The 23,815-nt window shown below is 36.9% G+C and overlaps 3 protein-coding genes across 3 annotated transcripts; 2 read left to right on the forward strand and 1 right to left on the reverse strand.

Moving 5' to 3' along the window:
• Window positions 1-710: 710 nt before the first annotated feature.
• LOC125472711 (myosin-binding protein 3) lies at window positions 711-4,708 on the forward strand. The gene is made up of 5 exons (XM_048574481.1): window positions 711-2,090; window positions 2,168-2,335; window positions 2,469-3,885; window positions 4,337-4,395; window positions 4,435-4,708. Exons 1-3 carry the CDS (start codon window positions 929-931, stop codon window positions 3,860-3,862), a joined length of 2,724 nt encoding a protein of 907 aa, XP_048430438.1. The 5' UTR covers window positions 711-928; the 3' UTR covers window positions 3,863-3,885; window positions 4,337-4,395; window positions 4,435-4,708.
• Window positions 4,709-9,061: 4,353 nt separating this feature from the next.
• LOC103927254 (HMG-Y-related protein A) lies at window positions 9,062-10,942 on the forward strand. The gene is made up of 2 exons (XM_009336150.3): window positions 9,062-9,320; window positions 10,121-10,942. The coding sequence occupies exons 1-2, from the start codon at window positions 9,270-9,272 to the stop codon at window positions 10,619-10,621; spliced, it is 552 nt and encodes a 183-aa protein (XP_009334425.1). The 5' UTR covers window positions 9,062-9,269; the 3' UTR covers window positions 10,622-10,942.
• Window positions 10,943-15,654: 4,712 nt separating this feature from the next.
• Window positions 15,655-22,921, reverse strand: LOC103927253 (DNA repair protein RAD4). Its single transcript, XM_009336149.3, has 13 exons — window positions 22,641-22,921; window positions 21,569-21,681; window positions 21,177-21,476; window positions 21,009-21,101; window positions 20,777-20,869; window positions 20,585-20,683; window positions 20,309-20,358; window positions 19,144-19,884; window positions 17,523-17,766; window positions 17,236-17,430; window positions 16,961-17,113; window positions 16,518-16,727; window positions 15,655-16,306 (listed from the first exon to the last, which is right to left on the reverse strand). Exons 1-13 carry the CDS (start codon window positions 22,684-22,686, stop codon window positions 15,914-15,916), a joined length of 2,730 nt encoding a protein of 909 aa, XP_009334424.2. The 5' UTR covers window positions 22,687-22,921; the 3' UTR covers window positions 15,655-15,913.
• Between the last annotated feature and the right edge of the window lie 894 nt (window positions 22,922-23,815).

Here is a 23,815-nt window from a genome sequence, read left to right on the forward strand (position 1 = left end):
ATTTGGTTGATATTTGTTATGTTTTTGAGACCCAATAATGAACATTTTGAAAGGTATCCATACATTTATTTTTACCTCTTACACACTTCTTTTTAATTGTTATAATAGTCGGAAATTTAGAAAGGTGTGTGAAAGGAGAAATTTTTAGTTGTGACGAAAATACGGATGGTACATCACGTATTTTTATGCAAGTGGTGGAAAATTTTAATTTTTACAACTCACCATTTATATAAGAACATGTAATGTATCATCTCGTATGATGACCATATTGAAAAATGTCTCGTATGAAAGGTAAAAAATAGTGTGCGCTAGCACAACTCCTTTTAAAAAAGTTAAAGGAAACATACACAGGCCCAGGAACAAAAGCAAGATATTATATAACCAACTTTATTTATACAAAGGCTCTCCAATCACTTCCAAAACGCCCGAATTTGATCCAATTCCTTCCCCTTTTCCTTCCACTTTTTCTTTTTTTCTTGTTAGCTTTTTTATCATGCCTGCCACTGTTGAGTGTTTGTTGACAAATGACAACCCATGTTTCATCATTTCCTGCCTCTCACTTTAATTCCAAATATAACAAGAATCCCAAGTAGCATATGCATTTATTTGATTAACAATTAACAAGTACAAATTAATTACATAATACTTGTGTAGATAACTTTTACTTTCTTCTACGGGCGCGGGTTTATAGTTTATAGTATTTAATTGACATTATAAGCCACCTTTTTTTTCTAATCGTATTTCTTTTTCCAACGCTGAAGACGGATCCCCGCTCCCCTTTTGATAAAATGAAGAAGAAAGCATAATTTTTACTGTTAACCAACTTAGAGCTGACCGGGAAGCTAGTCTGCTTCTCTTGCAACAACTCGCTCTTTTTTTTCTGTCTGAACTTGAACCCCTCTCTCTCTCTCTCTCTCTCTCTCCATCCATGGCAGCCAACAAGTTTGCAACCATGTTGCACAGGAACACCCCGAAGTTGATTGTAATTCTAGTCTATGCTGTCCTTGAATGGATTTTGATAGCACTCCTCCTCCTCGACTCTTTGCTCAGTTACTTGATCACCAAATTTGCCGATTACTTTGGTCTCAAACAGCCTTGCCCGTTGTGTACTTATAGAATCGATCGCGTCTTGGAACAAGGCAACAGCTCAAACAACTCTTACACAGATGTTGTATGTGAGAGCCATGCCACTAAGATATCCAACATGTTTTCCCGTCCTTGTTCTCCACCGTCTGAGCCTTCTTGGGGTTCTTTGGAGTATGCCCGGAAAGGAGATTCAGCTGTAGAGGCTGTGGATGATGGAAACAACGGAGGCGAGTATCAACGTGCAAACAAACCCGATAGCCTGTCAACTCACAGTGACAATGGCTATGAGTTAGAGACAACGAATGAAGAACATGAGGACGATAGAGTGGCAGACGAGCAACAACTTACATCGGATGTTTGCAGTTCTAGCTTCAGAGGCAGTGCAGTGGAAGATTGTCTGACGTCTAGATCAGTATTGCTACGTCAGAAAAATGATGCAGATGAAGACAACAAAGGAGGTTCTCTTGAAATTGTGCGGTCAGATTCCAACAGCTCGAAACTTGTCCATCAATCCTCCGAAGCTAGTGCTACTAGCATTCAGTGTTGCTTTGAAGAAGATTACTCTCTCGAAATCGTCCCCCTATCTTCCAAGGATGGTTTGATCTGTGCTCACAATCATCGGTTGATTCCCGTGGAGTTGATTGATTTTTCAACTACAGTAGACCAAGGAATCCGCAATGTAAAAGAGGAAGAGGTGAGAGAGCGTGATCATCATGAAGTGAATTTCGCTTCCAACTCAAACATCGGATCTCAACCTCAACTCTCTGGAGAAGCATCATTAGTACTCATGGTAAACGAGAGTGCAGTTAACACAAGTAACGGAGAAGTTGAAAGCTTAGATATGAACAGGGGTTTTACTGATAACTCTTTTGAGGTAGACGCGGAAGAGGGAAAACAAGATCTGCTTGGCAAGCCATGTGATGAAGTTGTCACTGATCCAGGAGCTCAAACATTATTTGTTCGAATTGAAGAACCCGATAACAAAGAACGAAATGATCCACCAGGTACAGAAGAATTGTAGTTATTCACTAAATTTATTCGCTATAAGTTTATTTTGCATTCTGATCTTAATTCCATGCAGCATCTGAAGAAGAAAGTATTTCTGTTGATTACATTATACCAAGAAATTTGGCAAGCACAGAAGTGGGTGACCGTGAAACTGATCACCCTCGGGCTCAAGAAGGTTCTTCTTCGACGTGCTTTGAAAATCCCAATGTACCTGATACATTCTCGGATCAGAGTGATTACGGTAAATCTCAAAATCATATCTTATCTCCACCTATATACAGAAACTGATTTGATGAAAGGCATCTAGTAGTACAAGTAGTGTAATTGTTAAAAAAAGGAAGAGCTGGCGTTTACGGTAAATTTAATTTTGACAGGTTTAAGGCACACTGAAGAAGGTACACCGAAAGAGGAAACAAGTAAGCTCGAAAATGATCAAGAATCAGAGGAAGAGAAGATTCCTAACTCACCAACATCAGTAAACAGTCTTTGTTCCTTGCACAAGAAACCGGGTGGAAAAAAAGAGCCGGCGGTAGAAGAGTATTTGGATGGAAGTGGTGTCAGTGAGATGGAAGATGGAGATCCTTTTACAACCATTGGACGGCTCAAAGAAGCTCTGACAGCTGAACGTAAAGCTATAAGTTCCTTGTACGCAGAACTAGAGCAAGAGAGGAGTGCGTCTGCAATTGCCGCCAACCAGACTATGGCTATGATAACAAGGCTTCAAGAAGAGAAGGCAGCAATGCAAATGGAGGCATTGCAATACCAGAGGATGATGGAAGAACAATCCGAGTACGATCAGGATGCCTTACAACTTTTGAATGATTTGATGAACAAGAAGGAGAAGGAAAAGCAAGAACTCGAGAGAGAACTGGAAATATATCAAAAGAAAGTCCTAGATTATGAGGAAAAAGAGAAGATAAGGATCATGAGCAGAATTAAATATGGAAGTGTAAAAAGCAGGAATTCCTCTGCTTCTTGCAGCCAATCGTGGGATAGTGATGCGCTATCGATTGACCTTAATGTTGAAACCAGGGACGAAGAAAGTGGCTTTGGTGGCCTTCAAGAAAGCAATAACAACAACAATACTACAGATGATGCAGGTCTGAGTTTGGAAGACTTAGCTCTGGATTGTGTTAAAAATATGAGTGTTCTTGATGAATCGCTAGCAGGGTTTGAGGAAGAGAGGCTGTCCATTCTGGATCAGCTCAAAGCCTTGGAGGAGAAGCTAATCACGTTGGGTGCAAATGAGGAATTGGGCGATGACTTTAAATTGGTTGAGCATTCCCCCGCGTATAGCCTCAAAGACTTCGAAGAGAATCATGATTTTAGCAGTCCAGAAGAAAATGGGACATCGAAGGGATTTTCGGAGGATAAACATGATCCCGAGGGAAAGACATTGAGTTCCATGGTAAAAAGACTTCTTCCGCTTTTGGATGCAACTGACAATGAAACCGAAGAAGGGTTAACTCATGAAGAACACGTTGAACAATCTGAATCTATTGAAACAATGCGGAACTCAATTGCCAATTTTGAGTTGAATGATGGCAAAATAGCCATTGAAGAAGAGGTGGATCATGTTTATGAGAGGCTACAAGCTCTTGAAGCAGACAGGGAGTTTCTAAAGCACTGCATGAGCTCCATAAAGAAGGGAGACAAAGGGGTGGATCTTCTCCAAGAGATTTTGCAGCATCTAAGGGATCTGAGGGCTGTTGAACTCCGCGTCAAGAACATGAATGATCCCGAGGGCGATGAAGTTGCAGTTGATTGATACAAGGAGAATCTAATTAAGAGGTAATATTCAAACAAGTTTACAACTCAGTTCTCTGACTTCGGAACAACCTTTACAATGCTGTAGGCACACAAACCACTAATACACAACTAAAAAGCATCGGTGGCCACTGATATCTGTGGAACAAGATGATGCGAGTAAAAGGATTGTTCGTGCAAATCAAATAACACGCATAGTTAATTGTCGCCGTTGACTACTTGGACACGGATAATCTTGTAGGCACGATATCATAACTCAAGATCTTTTTCTGACTAGTGCTTTTTCATGTAGTGAGCATACCAAACTGGTGTTATTTTAGCAGTTACAGTAACACCAATGTACAAGTAACTAACATAAATCAGTTGTGAAATTCACTTTAATCCGATTTAGGGTTTAGGATGAACATGCACATGCATGCATTCTGTCACATTACAAAAGTTAAGATGCTAAAAAAAATCAGTTTGATGATTGCAGATTGCTGTATCGGTGATCAGGAAGACTACAGAAGCAGATACATATGTGTGATGAAGAACTAATATTCCACATTTTGTTTAAATACTTGTTGTGGACAGAAATTACGGAATTTATCGATGAAGGGGATGATTCCACTTAGTGGGATAAGGCTTTGTTGTTGTTGTTGTTGTTGTATCGTTCAAGGGAAGATCTCTTAAAGGAGGGGAGGGATTCCTTCTTGTGTTTGTTCCACTTGGGCTGGGCATGGCACAAATATGCCCTAAATTTTGCAGTGACTCCGCATTACTGCAGAATGCAGATATATGAAGAGGAGCATTATATTTTGAGTTTGTTAAAACAAATTGCTTCTAATTATTAATAGTCTGTTTATTATTTTTTCTTCTTTTGGATTGTAACTAGTTTTTTTTTTTTTTTTTTTTTTGTATTTTAGTTTTATTAAAGAGGTGTAATTAATTTCATTACAAAGAAATCTTCTTTTTCATTTACCCCAAAATGAAAATATCTTTTGATATTTATTTGTAAGTGAGAAATTTCATTAACTAGAAAAACAATGAATATATTATTGATGGAAGTTGCGTTAATGTAGCCTCGTTAAAAACCCCGAGAAAGGAAAAGAGAGTACCATATGCTCCCTCACACTAAAAAGAAAAACACACGAAGACTGCAATGCTATCGTGCTACTAAAAAAACATGAAGACTGCAAAAATTTAAAAACCAATATCAAGATGAGGATATTTGATTAACCACCATTATTACGAGAAAATCTTTGATTACTTAGGGGTGTTTGGTATTTAACTTGAAACCAATATATAGTTTTCCAAAATGCTGAATGTAGTTAAATGATTTAATACTCATTGTTTACAAAAACAAAACCGAAAAATCGACCCAAGAAGATACCAAACAAGCTTTAAGCTTTAGTTTGTTTTTGACTTCGTCTATTACCACCCCAAACTTATTTGTTTCTTTTATACGATGATATTGAGAACGGGAGATTGGGCCACACAATGAGTTAGCATTAATTTCATGGGTAGTGATATTCACACTTTTTTTTACCTTCCACACACCTTTGTTAATTTTTAGGAAAACTAATGAAAAGAGCTTTAAAACTTTGAGTTTTAACCAAAAACCACACACTAACTTTATTTAATGATAAGGACAAGAGAAAGAAAAAAAATATATATCTAACAAAAGTGCGTGCAAGCCCTGCACCTCTGTCAATACGTAATCCACCACTTACAGAGAAAAACAATATGAGGAAGGATTTTTTTTCAAACCGTCAGTCGGTAGTCTTTTTCCAATCAAAGATCCATCTCTCTTCAAATCTCTTAGAATTCAACTCTATTTCAATCTTCAATTTCCAAACATCCAAACGGACCTCAAAGTCCAATTGATTCAAGCAAATGAAGTTAAAGATCAACAAAGCCTGTGATTTCCATACACTTGTGTCAATACGTGATCAGCCACCGTGACGACGATGATGATGATCTTCTTGCTCATTAGACTGATTTGAAGGGATGGACCCTATCATTCGCATCCCCATGTTGTAGTTAGACATTATCTCCACCATTCGCATCCCCATGTTGTAGTTAGACATTATCATCTGGTGTTGGTGGGGGTATTGGGGTATTTCTAGTAAACTCTTGTGATGTCCTCATCCTCCTCCATGATTTAATAAGAATTTCCTGCTCCCAACTCCAACTGCCCTGTTGATGGTATGATGGAAATTATGATCCCAAGAGGAAAGTTGCTGCTACTGCTCACCTTCAACTTCTTTTCAATGGAAGTAGTTGTGACAGTTGTAGGCAGAGCAGTTGAGGCTCTTAAGGGCTTCGATGATGCCCTCTTCTCCATTAGGCATGAATTTGCCACAGCCATCCGTAATAGTCCCTTCTATGGCTGTTGCATGGTTCTTGAGGCACTCCTTGTACCTCACCCCATTGTGCCCAACTTTTTTATTATTAAAAGTGTTGTGTTTTAGGGCACAACATTTGCATTTGGTGGAGGAGAAAAGGAAGCCGCAAATGAGCGGACAATAGAAGAAAATTAAGTAATTGGTGTAGAAAGTTAAGAAATTGAAGAGATACAGAGAAAATTTGATGAGTATCGAAGAAAATGTGTTTGGAAGGTGAGAATGTGCCAAGAAAATTCAAGAAGAGGAGATAGAAGAGTGTAGTACAATTAGTTTCATAAACAGTGTAGTACAGCTAAGTTTCATAAACAGTGTAGTACTGTTAAGTTTTCCTAAATAGTGTAGTACCATTAAATTTCATAAACAGTATAGTACCATTAAGTTTCATAAATATTGTAGTAAGTTTCATAAACAGTGTTGAAAGTTTCATAAACAATGTAGTATTTTTCATAAAGTGTAGTACCGTTAGTTTCATAAACAGTATAGAAAGTTTCATAAACAGTTTATGTGAGGACACGTGGATTTGCGAATCAGTTTTTTTTTTTAATTTTTTTTAATATTAAAATTATGTCTTTTTCATTAAAATTTAAGTTTTTTCGTCCTTTTTATTAAAATTTAAGGGTTTTTATTAAAATTAAGTCTTTTTAATTAAATAAAGTTATAGCATAGTTTTTTATTAAAATAAACTTAGCCCAAACTCTTTTCATGAAATTTATCTTAATTTTTTCCATTGATATTCTTTAATTTTTTCCATTGATATTCTTTAATTTATTCGATCCGACTTCCGAAAATTAAGAGGGGTGGGCGAAAGCTAAAAATGGGTGTGTGAATAACAATACCCTAATTTCATATCAAATTTGTCATTCACGAGAGTCAAACATAAGATCTCACATGTATAAGTTGCGATAAAAAGGCAATTATTTTAACTAGAATTTTCATGAAAAATATTGAACACCCAAGTGGATTATGTGAAGAAAATTTAAATTCCACCATAAAACCAATTGGCAATATTAGGAGTAACCCAATTACTTACAAGGACTTGCAATGTCCATTTTTCTCCTGATGTGGGATTCATACCTCAACAAGCCTTAACACGTGGAGGACACAAATCAAGTGCGTAGAGCACATGTGGCCGTTTTGCTTCACGCATGACAACATGCTCTGACACAATAAAGAAAGTTAAGGTTCAACTATAAAACCAATTTGTAATATGGAAAGTAGTTCAATGAATGTCTACTCATTTATGATCACAATAAAAAAGGTTCGCATCATCCCTTTTTCCTTTCTCTTTTTCATGAAGCTTTACAAAGCCAAACTATACATTTCGTCAAATCATATAAATAACAAAAGCAATGAGAATTTTTAAAAGGCTATTACATGTGGAAACTCTCATAATTGATTGTGTGTGTGTCTATATATATATATATATATATATATATATATATATAATGAATAGAGGGGGATGATTGTATATTATTTTATCATATTACCTGATATGAGATCATATACTTTAACACATCCCTTCATAAGTGACCCCACACAGAGTTACATGGGAAACCAATTCCCACCATGAGAATTGGTCGAGTCATTAGACCGAAACAAACGTTAATCTTTTTGAGAGCTCGGTCGGTATTCAGTTTTTAGAGCCAACATCAATTGCCTTGAGTTGGACTTAGTGCAGCTTTTAAAAGCCCAACTTTAGAAAGCATGTTTGAGCCCGGCAACTCAGACCCATGACGTGTCTAGAGAATAGCCTACTATGATACTATGATTAATTTTGTAGGCCCAAGTATGGTCCACCACCAAAAGGCCTCGGTGATATTAGAGGTGGAAACTCTCATATATTAGTTGTATATTATTTGTCATATGACCAATGTGAGATCCTAGTCTCTAACATTATGCACAAAATGTTGGAAAAACTTAATCAAGCCGGTGTACATGTCAACTAAAATGGTTATTAAAAATGTTATGCATTCATAACTCTATATGAGAGTCCATGAAACTCTATATAAATACACTTAATTGGAGTGTGGAATTCAGCTTGAAAATTACTCAAAATTCATCAGCTGATAACACTAATTCTCTTATTTCAGTTATCTAATACCTACACTCAAACATATTCTCCAATTGTAGTTGGACTACCATTCGCAACAGGGAACTCCACCCTGGCAAAGGAGTTCACATGTTCAATGAGGTGTTCATGTTTTCAGGCATTCTTTTTACCGTTTGTATGGTGCGTTTCATAATAATATGGCCGTTGCACAGTTTTGGCATCTAGTTTCGATTTTAGCAAGATAATAAATTTTATCATACCGCTAATTACGATTCGCATACACCTATATTTATGTTCGTTGATTATTTATTTAATTTTATTCACTTCAAATGCTATAAATAAATAAGAGTGTGTAAGTGGAGAAAAATCTACATTAAAATCACTATTTTGAGCATTGGGACTAGACTCTCGGATCCAAATCCTCTCCAGATCTAAGGATCCTGAGCTTAGGAATCAATTGATCCGACCTATTGAAATTTGATCCAACGGCTAAAATTATTATAACTTTTAGTGGAACATCCTGTCTGTAGCCTTTGAATCAAGTTTTAAAGAGCTGGATCAATTGATCCCTAGGCTCAGGATCCTTAGATTCGGAGAGGATCTGGATCTTAGACTCTCCCCTCCCATCACCAATTGTCTGCAGAACCTTCCAATCAGAAGTTCCATAACCTGCCAACTCAGCGATCCCCATCTCACCGTCCCTCAACCGTTCCATCGTCCACTCAACTCAACTCCCAGCCGTCGATCAAAGAACCAAAAGCAAACTAATTATATTATATTATTTACTTTATCCTTTTGGCTTTAAATCTTGCTCTCAAATCCTTGCAAGCTCAAATCCAACAGCTTTTTTACCATCAGAAAATTGAGGGTTTTCTCCTTGCTGCTGTAGCAGCAGCTGAGTGTTTTGTGGGGTTCACTGAGAGGCCTTGAAATTTCAAACAGCTTCCTTATATTTTCTCTGCAAAGTTTTAATGGCCACTGAAGAGGTTAACAAACCTCCATCACTCCCTCCTTACCCTCAGGTACTTCCTTCTTCTCTCTCCTTCCAAATCTCTTACTAAAAGAATTCTCTTTAAATTTTTGTTTTATTTTTTTTCTGTACTTCAAACCATCATTTCTCACAGTTTTCACAAATAGTGATGTTTTTTTTTTAATAAAAAAATATATATATTTTTTTTACTTTTCATGGTCTTGGATATTACTATTCTTGTTCATTTTTGGATATTTTACATGTTGTGGAAAGGGTAAATTAAGAGGGGTTCCTGAATAATGGCAAAAATAAAAAATATTAAAAATAATTAGAGCGCTTGGTTCCATTTAGGTTTCATAGTAATCATAAGAAATGAGCTTTCACTGGTCTGAATATCTCTACCTGTTATAGCTGGATATATGAAAAAAAAAAAAATAGTTTGGGTATATTTTCGAGAAAGGAAGATTTGGTGCTAATGGAAGACTGGCAAAATCGAGCGTTTAGAATTCATACGGTCGAACTCACCTGGTGGGATAAGCTTGCTTCGTTGTTGTTCCTTGTGTATTTTCGAGGAAAAAAGTATTAGGACTCGAGTTTTAGGATTCTCCAAAGTTTTAGATCTTTTTTACTGATTTGGGTAATTTGAAATACCAGAACCCAAATCAGTAAAAAAAAAAAAAAAAAAAAAAAAAAAAACAGATTTGAAATTTTGCAGAACCCAAATTTGCAAAATATGTATGTGCGTTTATATTTATATAACTTGAACATTTGTTTGCCGACGAGAAATTTCTGAGTAGAAAGTTTGGATTTTTTTGTTCTTTTTGGTAAAAGTCTGAATTGTGGTATTTTCAGATGATTCTGCAGGCAATTGAAGCCTTGAATGACAAGAATGGTTCGAACAAATCCTCCATCTCGAAATATATTGAATCAACCTATGGGGAAGTGCCGGCCGGGCACAATACCCTCCTCTCTCACCACCTCAGCAAGATGAAAGATAATGGGGAGCTGGTGTTCTGGAAAAACAACTACACAAAGCCAGATCCCAATGCACCTCCGAGGAGGGGGCGTGGCAGGCCGCCAAAGCCCAAGGATCCATTGTCCCCGGACACCACCTTGACCTCACCAAAGGGTAGGGGCCGCCCGCCCAAGGACCCGGAAGCACCCCCAAAGCCTCCCAAGGTTAAGGTGTCTTCAGGGAGTGGGAAGCCGAGAGGGCGGCCAAGGAAGATGGCAAAGCCTACCGGAGGTTTGAGTGGCTCGACGGCAGTGGAAGAGACAATGCCGGTGAGGCCAAGGGGTAGGCCTCCAAAGGCGAAGGATACATTGAGTGCTGGAGTTAGTGTTGGGCAGTAGGGTTCTATTAGTGCAGTATTGGTAAGTTTAATGCGTCTAGCTCCCCCTCATTGGCAGAATCGAATGTTAATAACTTCGCGATCGGAGAAGCAATCGGAACAGGCCCCGCGTTTATTTCGATGGCGATCGAATCCGACGTTTTGTGTTGTTAGTTTAGCTGCTGTGTCTTTTGTCTCAACTGTTTAGCTTGTACAATGTGTTGCAGTTGTTTGGTTTCTTAGGCTTGAGAGGGGATGTGACTGCTGCTAATTCTGATTGGAATCTCATTTCATTGTTGTGATCTTATAAGATATAATTGTTATGCCTAAATTCTTTTTCTTTTTTGGGTGTGGATTGTTTGCTTAATGCTAGTGCCATCCGAACACTCATTCTTATTTTTTACACACTTCTTTTAATTTTCGGTTGTCGGGTCTAATGAATTGAAGAATATTAGTGGCAAAAAATTAATGATGGCTACTAAATAAGCACACAAATTAAAACCCTCTTGTGACAATTGTAGTAAAGATGCAAGTAGGGATCGTTCTAGACCGGGGATTAGGAGGGATTACTAAATCACTTGGAAACTGACTCAAAAACGTAAAACAAACGTTAAAAACACTAAACTAGACTCAAAGAATGTAAAACTAAACAATAAAATACTAAAACAAATCAAAAGACTCAAAGAATACAAAACGCTTATAAACACAAACTAAGACACTTTCTAACTAAATTGGACACTAAAGTAAAGGGGGATTGAGGTGTTGACGAAATTAAACTAAATGCAACGATTGTAATTTAAAGGCAGAATGTAAATATGAATGTGATGAAAATATGGATGAATGCTAGCTAGAAGGTTCTTCTCCACACATGTTACACTTGCATACAAAATGATTTTCAGTTGGTCTTTCGATAAATTATGAAACTCAACACCCCGGGTTAATTAGGTCCGCTTAAATTAACCGTCAAGTTCTCCTTAAGTTAATGAATTGGATGGGTTAGCGCAACGCAATTCAAAACATTCTCCAAAAGTCCTTTACGTGAAAAGCACAATAAAGATACAATCAAAGATCATTAAGCATCATGAAAACTATAAGTGTTGACGAGGCATTCGTTACTATGATGAGCATGAAACTAGTGCCAAGAATTCATTTAACGCGATTGTTTATAAGCAACCTCCACTACTTGTGAATATAAGTTCATAACTATTAGGTGAAATTCACTTATATTCTAGCGTCATATTCATGCATGAAAATTAAGCGTGCACTCTCAATAAACATACATAAATAAGTTATCAATCAAACAGTTAAACAAATTGAATCACAACTTATGAAATTCCAACCAAATGTAATCAATTCATCTTGCAAGCATAAACATGGTTTCGAATCACCCCCTAGCTAACTAGGGGGATTTAGCCTCTCATGGTCACAACAAGAAAAATAAAATTGAATTTAAACATAAAGAACAAAGGATGGATTACACCTAGAACGCCCAACGAATCCACTTGAATTTCTGCGCGTCTAAGTCCTCTTTCCTCTTCTCCTTGCTGCGACAGTTTGGTTATGGGTGGTTTTTGGATGGTTTTCTGGGTTAGGGATAGATTTAAGGTGGTTTAGGGATGCGGCAAGGCTATGGGGTGGTGTGTGAAGGTTTGTATGGTGGTGGAAAGTGTGGAGAAAGGCCACGGGCAGAGATGAAAAATGGGAGAGTGTGGCGGCTGTTAGGTTAGAATATGGAATGCACGGATTGAATATTAGGGTATGGAATTTGCGGATGGTAATCAAAATGGGATATGGTGCGGCTGTGATAGAATATTAGGTTTAGAGTGAATTAGGGTACGGTTTTTAAGAAAATAAAAATGGGATAGAATATGGGAAAAAGTGGCTCGGTTTTGGGGGGAATAAGGGTGGAATTAGGTTGTAAAAATGTGGCTGCGTGAAGATGGATGAATTATGGGATAAATGGGTGCTACGGATTAGAATGAAATTAGGGTGGAATAATGGGAAAGGTGCGGCTAAGTATGTAAAACCTAGGGTTTTAAATATGTTTGGTTCCTAGCTTATTTTTATTAACGAAAATAAATTCAAAGGCTTACGAAAATAGGAAATTAAAACATAAATATAAAGGTGCGGCTAGGAAGGGAAATAGGGCTAGGGCCTTGGTTTTGTGTCCTAAAGTGCATACGAGGCCTATAAAGTGGCTAGAAAATATGGACGTTTAGAATTAGGAAAGGTTACCAAAACGGGAAACTTAGGGTCAACTTTCCTAAAATAGGAAGCCTTGTTTGAGTAGGATTCTTCGTTTTGGTAAGAATTCATCGTTGGCGTAGGAATTCGTCGTTTCTTCAAGTCTTCAACTCATTCGTTCCTCTTTCGCTCCAAAAGACTCCAATTTGCATCTTCTTGCACACTTTGGCCTTATAATCTGAAAATACACAAAAGTGGCCTTAAACACTAAAACAACTAAATAAACACAACATAAATGCACGAGAACAAGCTAATTAAGTCGCATGAATATGCTCCTATCAATTAACAAGGTGTGTATGAGGTAAAGTCAGATGTGTGAATAACACTATTCTTGTTTAAATGTGCTTTCAAAAAGGCTAATTTGGGTTATCCAAGCTTGATTTGAAAGTGGGGTTGCAGTTTGATGTTATATCAAGGAGAGCGGAAATCGAAACAGGACTTTTAGTGTAGGTGAATGCTTTTAAATTTTAAATCACTTGGATTACAATTTTTTTAGGTTTAATATAATTCTCCGAATGTTTTCTTTATCTAGTTTAGTAATTTTATTCTTTTTCTTCCTCAAATGATGATATCTACTTTAATGGAGTAAAGAAATTCTAAATTGGGTGGAGCACATTCCTCAACTAATGTAACTACGCTCACGTTTGAGTATTCTTAAGTGGTATAATATTAGTGATATTTTTCGTCATTGAGTGAGAGGTTTAAATTCGACTTTCATACAATGTGAGTTTACCATAAAATTATTGATCATATTTTTGGCTTAGACCCTCACTCTCAATATTGTTGTAAAAAATAAAAAAAAATTAATTAAGTACAAATGGCCAAACAAGCAATTTTTCTTCCATGATACATCCCACTAAGTAATCTGGAATTCACTGGCTAAATCTTGCATATAGAAATTCAATCAATCTTTGCAACGGTTAAATCTTTTACATAAAACCCGTAACACCAAGTGGTACGTATCATTGTAGCCGTACCCATCTAAAAGACCTATTTTTTTTTAATACATACGACATTATCTATGCTAAGGAGTGTAAGGTATCAGCTAAGTCTCACAATGAGTTAGCTATAATAATTTAGTTCGAATTCACCTTTAAAAGGAATTGAACCTAACCTCTCAGTTGCAACTATAAAAAAAATATTACTAAATCGTAATACTAATAACTACAACACCATACTTTTGTAGAGTGGTTGCTATACATTATTTATGGTGTCGTAGTCTCATGGCTCTTTTAATTGTTGGTGATACGTACTATTGTAGCCGAAACCATCTACATGACCATACTTTTTTAATGCATACAATATTATTTACATTGTGGAGTGTAGGTTAAGCCTCACAATGAGTTAGTCATAATAATTTAATTCAAATTCGTCTTTACAAAAAGAATTGAACATGATCTCTTATTTACAAATAAAAAAATACTATTAAACCGTAATACTAAATGATTACAATATCATATCATTGCACAGCGTGGTTGCTATGCATAATTTATGGTGTATTTATCTATTGGCGTGTCTCTTTCCTGAAGGTCTTTTGCCCACAGTTGGCTGACTTCATGTGGGGGCTCAAAGTGGAAGGAAGCCTCTCCGCAATTGGCCAGATTTTTTGGCACATGGCGTTGGTATCTTTTCTTCACTTGATTCTTGGGTTCAAAATCAATGCAATTAAATAAAATTAATTAAAGGTTTCGTGATGCATATCCTTCTTTAGTGCTCTGCTCATATAGAAAGAACCTGGATCCTCTTCGGATCTTGTTTGTAACGATTTCAGGAATTCGTGAATCATATTCGTTCATCGTACATCGTGTGATCATAAATTATTTTAAATATTTTTATCTAAAATTAAATACAACCAGTACCTGACAAAAACTAACAACACGATGTACGATGAACAAACACAATTTAACGAAAAACTTCCGATACTATTCATTTTAACGAAAAACCACATTTTTAACAACACGATGTACGATGAACAAACACAATTTAACGAAAAACTTCCGATACTATTCACTTTAACGAAAAACCACATTTTTACACTAAAAAGTCAATCATGGTACTATTCACTTTACCCTTTATTTTATCATTTTCGTTAAAACTTATAATTTTCAAATCTTTTTCATTACTTTCCTTATTAAATATTGTTGAGTAAGATATGTAACTTCAACCACAAATCTAAACTTCTTTTTTGTCACAAAAAGCAATATCTATCAATTTGATTTCCGATTAACAGGGGAGAAAATCGAACTTCGAACAAAGATCAAATTCATAACATTGTGCAAATCATTCATTGTGGTCATATTATCGAATAAGGCATTCCACATTAGTTTCAGTAAGTGTCATACTTATGTATAGAAATTAGGCAATTTGAGTGTGTTTTTATAACACTACTAATACATTACCGTGAATTCAATATATTGATCACACTCATAAGTTTAGTATATCGAATTCATGAGTTCAATATATTGATATGTCACTCAAATTTTCGACTCATTATAGGAGTGTGATTCCTATATGAGCTTAACATATTGGTATTTTTGTCAATATATTGGTGCCACGCTCACTTTTTTGGCCAATAATATATTATCATGTAAAGAGAAACTTAAAACATGTTAATGTATTATTGCATGGAGACGCCACGATGACAGACAACCGGGAATGAAGCAGGGTAAAGACCAGATCTTGACATTTCCAGCCTTCAGAGCATTGCACATGCAATGTTTTTGTAGGCTATAGAAATTCAAACATCCTCTGGTGAAACATTCAAACCTCCAAAAAATAGCAACTGGTAAAAAACTGCTCAAAAGAACCATATGGAGAGGGTCAAATAACAAACGCAATAAATATAAAAGTTACCTAAGATCTATACAATTTTGCTATTGACTGCAACAGGACTGAGGACAGCCTCAAAATTTCTACACATCACTTACGATAACTCACCTTGAGTAATGCTAGACGCATTTACAGAGTCAAAAATAAAATGGAAGTTCGTTCTTCATTCCGAGGTTAGCCACTGATGCGTACAAAACAGCGGTATGGGGTCAAACCATACTCTTGAATTGCAATGGGAAGGCTACAGTTGTTCAACTTGCACTGAGAATCCACATTGACACCTCTTTGTCAGCACCAAGTTTCCCTCATCAAAACTCTGGTTTTCGGTCAAGAATACATGCTCGTGATCTTCGGGCATGGAAGCTGATGGATCAGCTGTCCTCTTTTCAGGCACATTTTGCTGGCATGCAAGAGATTGCTTATCATTCTGACAATCATCAACCTGTACGTCTATGTTGCTATTCACCTTGTTGGTGTCAACTGATGCTACAGAAGAGGGGGAGTCCCCATAGCGGTTGTTTAACCTTTGTCGAGTTACAATCGAACAGAGAAGCTGATACCACCGAGAAATAGCCTGCCCTTCGTTTCTTTTCTTTTCTGCAGCGTCTCTTCTTTCCTCTTCCTCTGCATATGCCTAAAGAACAAGCGACCCACAAATTTGGTCAAGATTATCTACGTCAAATGTGCTGGCAAATTAAAAAATTCATAACATAAACTCCGAAGTATTGATAATGTTATAGTATGGTTTGGAAATTCGAAAACTCAAACGAAATTCAAATGAATCACAATGAAAATATAAACTTATCAAGGACCACAGTCCACTCAAAAGTAGCAAAGTACTTTACCTCCAATATTGCATCCTTGAACTCAGAGCAGACTACTATACCATCAAAGACAGGAAACGATTGACCGTTTTTATATTCAAAACCAACCATGGCGGGAGCATAATCAATTTCCAGTCTCTTGGCAACATAAAACAGCCTCGGCAACCTCAAATGCACAGTCCCTGGCGGAAGGCACTTCTCAGACCATACTTCTACATTACCATAATCATTCTATATATCAAAAATAGCATTTGTCAGTAACAATAGAATGCTAAACTTCTCCCCTGTGCATAAAGACAATTTAGTCAAATGGAAGAAAAAGCGAAGTACTAACAGCCACTTGCAGAGTAGAGAAAAAAAAAGAGAGTAAATATTGAAACAGAAGAAGATAATGATGCTCAATCCATAACCCATGTACACTTCCAATGTGAATGAACATCCGCAGAAAATTATAGGTAAATCACCTTTGGCACTATCCCATTAACAGCATGAGGCAGATGCAATGGTTCAAGTTGCCACTTCCCATAAAGTTCAAGAGTTCGTTTCGAATTACCCCCAACAAAATCCTCAGATTCAGGTACCTGTGCCTTTTGGACTTTTGGAGAACGTTTCAACTCCTGAAAAAGAAAAACGGAATGGGAGGTGAGGAAGTGAATATAAGGAATGGACAATGAGCAAAGAGTAAAAGAGTTAATGCATCAAGTACTCCACAAACTATCAAGTATCAACCAAACCAGACCTTCACAGGATGCTCATTGGTTTTAACTTGTAGCCCCTCCCGCAGCCATCTTTCTCTTGTCTTTAGTGTTTGCACACATGTCCTAGGGTAAACTGGATGACCAGAACAAAAACCCAAAACAGGACCATTCGGATGAAGTACCTGATCCCTTGTAAGCCATTTTTCTATAGCATATAGTTGATGATTTTTATAGGCCTGCATATGGAAGTTCAAATGTTCAGCAAGAGAAAACTAGCAGCTGCACAACTGGAACATCATTGTAAGGCAACAATATCAATTCACTATACCTGCTGATTAGTTGGAAGAGGCTCAGTTAAGGCCCTAGTTTCCAACTCCATATCCTCAAGAGAATTTCGGGAAGCATCAATCATAGTTGGATGATAATCCATGGTCGCACCATTCCCTTCTTTCTCCAACTTAACTATGCCACATGTTGCTCTCACCTCTAAAGTTCTCAAGGGTGCCAGTACTGTGTCCCACCATATTGAATTGACTCGTTGGGAAGCTATCTGATACCACTTCAGACAGTACCTGTGGTGTGAACATGTTGGTGAAAGAAGTGGGAGAACAATATTACTAATACAACAACCAAGCCTTATCCCACTAAGTGGGGTCGGCTGTATAATAATATACAGTCCTGCTATCTTGATGTCAGACTCTTAAATAGGAACTGGAATACCACAGGTTAAATTATACTCAAACACAAGTGAAGCATAAGATTTGCACGAAAGCAAGCAAGCACAGTTGAACAAGACTTTCTTTTTGGTAAAGGAAAAAAATAGGAGAGCTAGATAATAACCCAAATTCTCATGCATAAAAACAAAGAATATGAAATCAATTAGACAGTTTGGCCTGTTGCTTACATCCACCCTCAGTTTCCTGGGAATTTATAAATCCTCCAAATTCAAATATGGATTATGGTAACTCCGAAAACCTTACACTCCACTATTAGACAGAAATTTCACCCAAAATCTTTGGGACTCAAGACCAGAAATACACAGCACAATCTAAACACTTCTCTGCGGTGATTGTCACTGGGGAGATTCAAAGGTTTACAAATAAACGCAATGGTATAGATCATATTAGTGAAGTGACCAATACTCTCACTGTTCTAAATCTTCCTCTCCAAGTGAACTCAACCAAGAGGAGAAGGTAAATAGATTTGGTCTCTAGGAATTCTTTCTCAAATCTCAGAGGAATGAAGAGGAGTAAACAGATGAATAACAAGAAATGCTGTTTATAACGTATTTTATCGAAGGTGCGGTCTACTCTGAAAAGATGCGTAACTTCAACCCCAGAAAGTGTCGTCAACTCCTCAGAGCAAAGAGTAGACCGGGGGGTTAAAGAACTAAAATGGTTTTGGATTCTGCCAGGAACAATGAACAAGGGACTACACGTCACTCAACGGACCGGGCCAGTGAACTGGGACTACTGACATCACACAGAGAGAGATAAAACATTATGACAATTGGTTGGGGCGAATTATGATTTCAAATGGTAAGAAACCTTGGTCGTTTCCTTTCCAGTGGTAAATCATTGTACCCCAGGAATTTAAGAATGAATGGCATGGATTCACATCTTATAGCGGAAACATGCACAGCCAAAGATGAAGACCAGATGTTTAAAAGAAGATGGAGAAAAAAGAGACTTTATAGATGAACTTGAATTCAAAAATATAAGATAGGCCTTTAATGTAGTCCATTTCTGCATTCTGAAATGCCTAGAGAACTTAATCAGGTCCAAGCTCAGGTCTAAGGAATTTAAACAAGCAAACCATGATGTGGACTTACACTTTTTGCAGTAGGAGGCTAATAGTGTTAGAAATATATGCAACAGTTAAAGAAACTGCTTTCATAATGGAAATGGTGTATATAGAATCATAGATAAAATCAAAGATAACAAACCAACCTGCGAGTCACATCTTTCGCCCCATTCCCAGCAAAAGCAACTGCATATCTCAAAGACGTTTTGCATGCAGCAGCTATGGCTTCAACCTTCTGCTCTCCATCAATAATTCCATTGATAGCATCTAAATGCACCCACTTCCCCTGACAGTATACTTCCGCCCAGTACAAAGGAGATCCTTCTTTTCTCGAGCCAACCGCAGTAGAGATACTCTGGGAGGGGTTTTGTGATTCTTCACAAACAATTCTTTTCATTCTTTTTGGGTCAGGGAAATTTGCAAAATTTCCACTCAAGTCTTTCTGACCTGAACCCATTTCTCTATCTGCAGTCGGCACTGCTGTGGCAGAAAGAGCCATTTGCAACTGCATTTCGAACTCATGATCCCCTTTCCTTTTTGATCCCGGAGATTTCTCATTAACGGTTGCTTGAGAGATGTCATATCGTGTTGCAGAAGTATCTGACAATTTATCATTCATCACATAAGCGATACCAGAGCTTGTGGGCAGAGTATTGTTTCTTGTGGGGTCCTTACTTTCGCTTGAACACGCCCGAGAAGTTCCATAGACATTGCCACTCGTATTACATGAAAGTGATTTGGCAGGAGAGACGGAGACCTTTTGTCTAGCCACCATTGGGGTCGAAGAATTGAATATTCTCCTACTCGATCTGCTTGCATCTTCACTAGAATATTCAGTCTTGCCAGCTTCTGGTTTTAAAGAGGCAACATCCAAAACCGAGACGAACCTGTCAAGAAACCAACAGAGTTCAACAAGAATGAACTTTACCATATCTAAACGTTGGGGAAGAAGAAGGGTAACCAAGAAAATCAGTAACTCGCAAATAAAGAGATCTGCGGAAGTGCAATAACTAGACAATAAGAACAGCAATATTCTAAGAGATCTTAGGCGAATATTGTATCTAATTTTCAATGAGGGAAAAATGGAGAAGCATGGAGTATGCCTCAAAATTAAAAGTCTTCAATAAGAATGGCTTTTTCTTTTTCTCTTTTTACTCCGAAAAAGCACCATCACAGAAAAGACAACCTATCATGTGTGCAAACGCACACACACTTAAAATTCAGACTAAAGATAATTATACTTAAAAGAACTGATTATCAGCCGGACTATAAAATATTATCAGTTTTGTCATAATTGATATGATATCATACCGGGTTGTCAGATTTAATGCTCTGAAGAGTGCCACAGACAAAGCAGCAATCTGCAACAAAAATGACATTAGAAAATTAGTAGAAAACAAAGCAATATTAAAGCAATAAATAAAACATTTGTAAATGAAGACTAAATCTTGATCATAGACTCCAAAAGTTCATAAGTACCAGTCTACATCCAGCACCAGTGACTAGGTTTACATAAGATAACTGAATTCAGATGGACTCAGCCACATTTAAAACCCCTAACTGAAATGATATTAGGAAAAAACTGACCTCTTCTTGAGTTCCTTCATGAGTTTCAAGGGCAAATTTCAGACCCGAAGAAAATGGCCTGCTCACACTTGTACTTCGAACACGGAAGTTACTTTGAAACTGCAAATTATATGTGAACGAACCAACAAAAATAGAACAATCATATGCTAATCTACAAGTCTGCATGTATATAAAGTAAAATTAAAGACGTACCCAGAAGACTAGAGGACTAAAATCCTTTGTAGTAAGGTTTGCAACCTTGGATGTATTCAGCACGTGTAGTGGAAGCAGAGAAAGTAAAGCTGCCTGCCACAGTAATCAAATTTCCTCAGGAAGAAGTGGCATAGGTTCTTTTTCGTACCAAAAAATAATCAAGAGAAAGATTCTCTTCCACTCTCCTCAATTACTAATACTATTTAACCAAAAAAAAAAAAAAAAAGAAAACCTGAATAAGAGCATCATCACAAGCTCTATCAATCAACCTTCCCCGTGCAAGTAAACAAAGTAAATGAACCCTATGAACAAGCTCAGCCAGTTCCTGCAAGAAAACCAGTAATAAAGTTGTCATAACAAAGATGCCAATGTAAATGCTAAATGAAAATCTTTGATTCACCTTATCTTCAGCAGAAGCCCGATGGATACGTTTCTTTCTTGTAGAATCTGGCGTCTCATTTAATTCAATAGTCACTTCATGATCACCAGCGAAATTAGAAATGGGTATTGAACCCTCTTCCCAATCTGAGTCATCCAGTTCTTCCCTAATGTTTGTGGAAGTGCATCCAAAGCTTTCCCCATCAACTTTCTCTTCTGCAGAGACCTTTCGCTTTGCATCTTTACTACAACCCTCAGATTCCAAAATATTCCCTCTGACTCTTGAATCGACATCTTTGTCTCTTTTTGGCTCACTCTCAGGCTGAAATTTAAACAGCCTAAGACAAACCCTCCACTTTTATAAGTATTTGATTGATTTTCCGAAGTATATGTGCTCATATAATGGGGACAAACCTTTCCGATTGAATCACATGGATGCAGATTATTGTTAGATTTCCTTTTCCCAGTTTTATTGGCACGCCCCAGAAGTTTGCTGACAGCCTCATGTGATATGTCAGCAAGAGTTCCTGAAATCAAGATTAAGTGCTAACTACAAAACCATGACATAATTTGTTGACGCTCCCTAAGCAGAGCATAGTTTTAACCAACAATAGCATTAATTTCACGGATGTGCATTGCCATTAAATGACTCTAAGTGTCTTCTGATGCTTTCCTTCAACGTGCAATGCAACAAATATACAGGCAGTCACACACAGAGCAAAAAATGCAAATAAGCAAAAAGAAAACCAAAAAAAAAGGCAACCAGAAGCATGTGCTAATCTCAATGCATATGCACCGCAGATGTGCAAATGTACTTCAATGCATATGCACTGCAGAATTGCTAATCTCAATACCTAAATTCCATTTTTCGTACATGTGCTTTATCTCTGGACTCTAATCAATTAATTAGCTTTCTGAAAAACTAAAATAACAACACTCCGCTGAACTCAAACAGGAAGTAGACACTAATGTTTAATTCAATTCCATCTCACTAAAATTCATAAAGTCTTCAAATTTCAATTTCTCCTCCTTTCCGGAGGCATGGGGCCAAGTTGGCTAGAGCAGTATGCTCCACCCTCTTCACCCAAGTTTGAATCCCCCACCTCGTAGTTCAGAAGAATTTAGTGTAATTATCCTATCGTTTGTCCAAAAATAAAAAAATTCTCCTCCTTTCCTCCCCCAGAAATCCTCAGCAACCCAAATAAGCAAAGATTCTATTAAAAAAAAAAACAGAAACACCAACGAGCACTCCGAAACGAAATCAACCAACCCAGAAGTTTCTTGTGGATTATCTTTCCTCCACAATGCAATATACTGTAATTAAGTATAAAACGGCAGCCATTCTAATCGTTGCATCGTTGGTTAACCCCAAATTGAAGTTTTTGGCTTTTTCATTTTTCTGCTTACTTTCTCGCAAACCAAACAGAACCAGAAAACAAAACAGAACAACGAGTTTGTAGGAGCGGAGAAAGCAATGAGAATCTACCTGATGACGATTGTTTGGAACGGTTCGTCTTGTTTTCGCTTCGCATTTTTTGCAGCTTCAACCGTTGTGAGAGAGAGAGAGTCCTCGCGCGTAAAACTGTTGAAGAAAAGGGGGAAATCCTAAGAACCCTACTAAATTGGCCCTTTGTCTTAACTGTATTTTTATTTTTCGATATAAAAATTTTGGATAACAGAATATAAAATTTTAAAATACCAATAACAATTCAATTTATTCTTATTATTATTAATTTCTTTCTCACACTACCAAATCCGAGTTCGATATGAAGCGGATGGTAGAACTCCTGGTAGAAAGAGATTTCGCTAACAAAAAAAAACTTTCAATGTTGCCCCACATCTCTTCCTTTTCCAAATTTTTTTGTGAATATTGGTTTTTTTTTTTTTTTGAAATAGAGGTGTGCTTCCTTGGAACTGCCATTAAAATGTTATTATAGGATTTTTGGTTGGACGTGAAAGACATCTATTCTTCAAAATCAATTGTGCTTTGCTATTCTCTTATCTATTTTTTTTTCTCTAAATTAAACTTCAAAAAAAAAAAAAGAGCGGGGTGTTAAAAATCACATAAAGTATCAGTAAGAATGATAAGGTACACTATGCCAAATAGATTGAAGTTGATACAATAAAAAAATATAATACAAACAAAAACGAAAGATTGTCCGTCATTTTATTCATATTTTTGCCATGTTACATTTATACATATAATAAAAAAATCTAAAAATTTAATAACCCAACCCCATCAACCACTCAGCCATCTTTCCAAAAGATAATTTCTATTTTATTTTTATTCCACCCTAGAACACGACATATGAGTTGATATCATCCTCTAGTTCAAACTTGAACCCGATCATATACGTATACTAAATTATTAATACAATTTTTAAAAACTAGGTTTGTGTGTCCTCTTTATTGGTCTTGTAGTGTCTCATTTTTCTTTTTTTACTAATACAATTGCGTGGAATTTAAAAAAAAAAAAGTTATTTTCTTTGTTATTAGTTTTGTTTTGTTTACATACTTACCTAGTTGTTTATTGATTAACTTGTGCTGCATAATCAAATTTTAGAGATTTTCTTTATGATAAGCAGGTTGGTTGGTGCGCGTTTAAAGGTTATGAACAACACCGCCCAACCCCGCCCTCCCGTTGCCATCCCTATTTGAAAG

The sequence above is a fragment of a genome, unplaced genomic scaffold (genome assembly GCF_019419815.1).
Source record: "Pyrus x bretschneideri cultivar Hongxiangsu unplaced genomic scaffold, Pyrus_bretschneideri_v1 Contig71, whole genome shotgun sequence".
Classification (NCBI taxonomy): domain Eukaryota; kingdom Viridiplantae; phylum Streptophyta; class Magnoliopsida; order Rosales; family Rosaceae; genus Pyrus; species Pyrus x bretschneideri.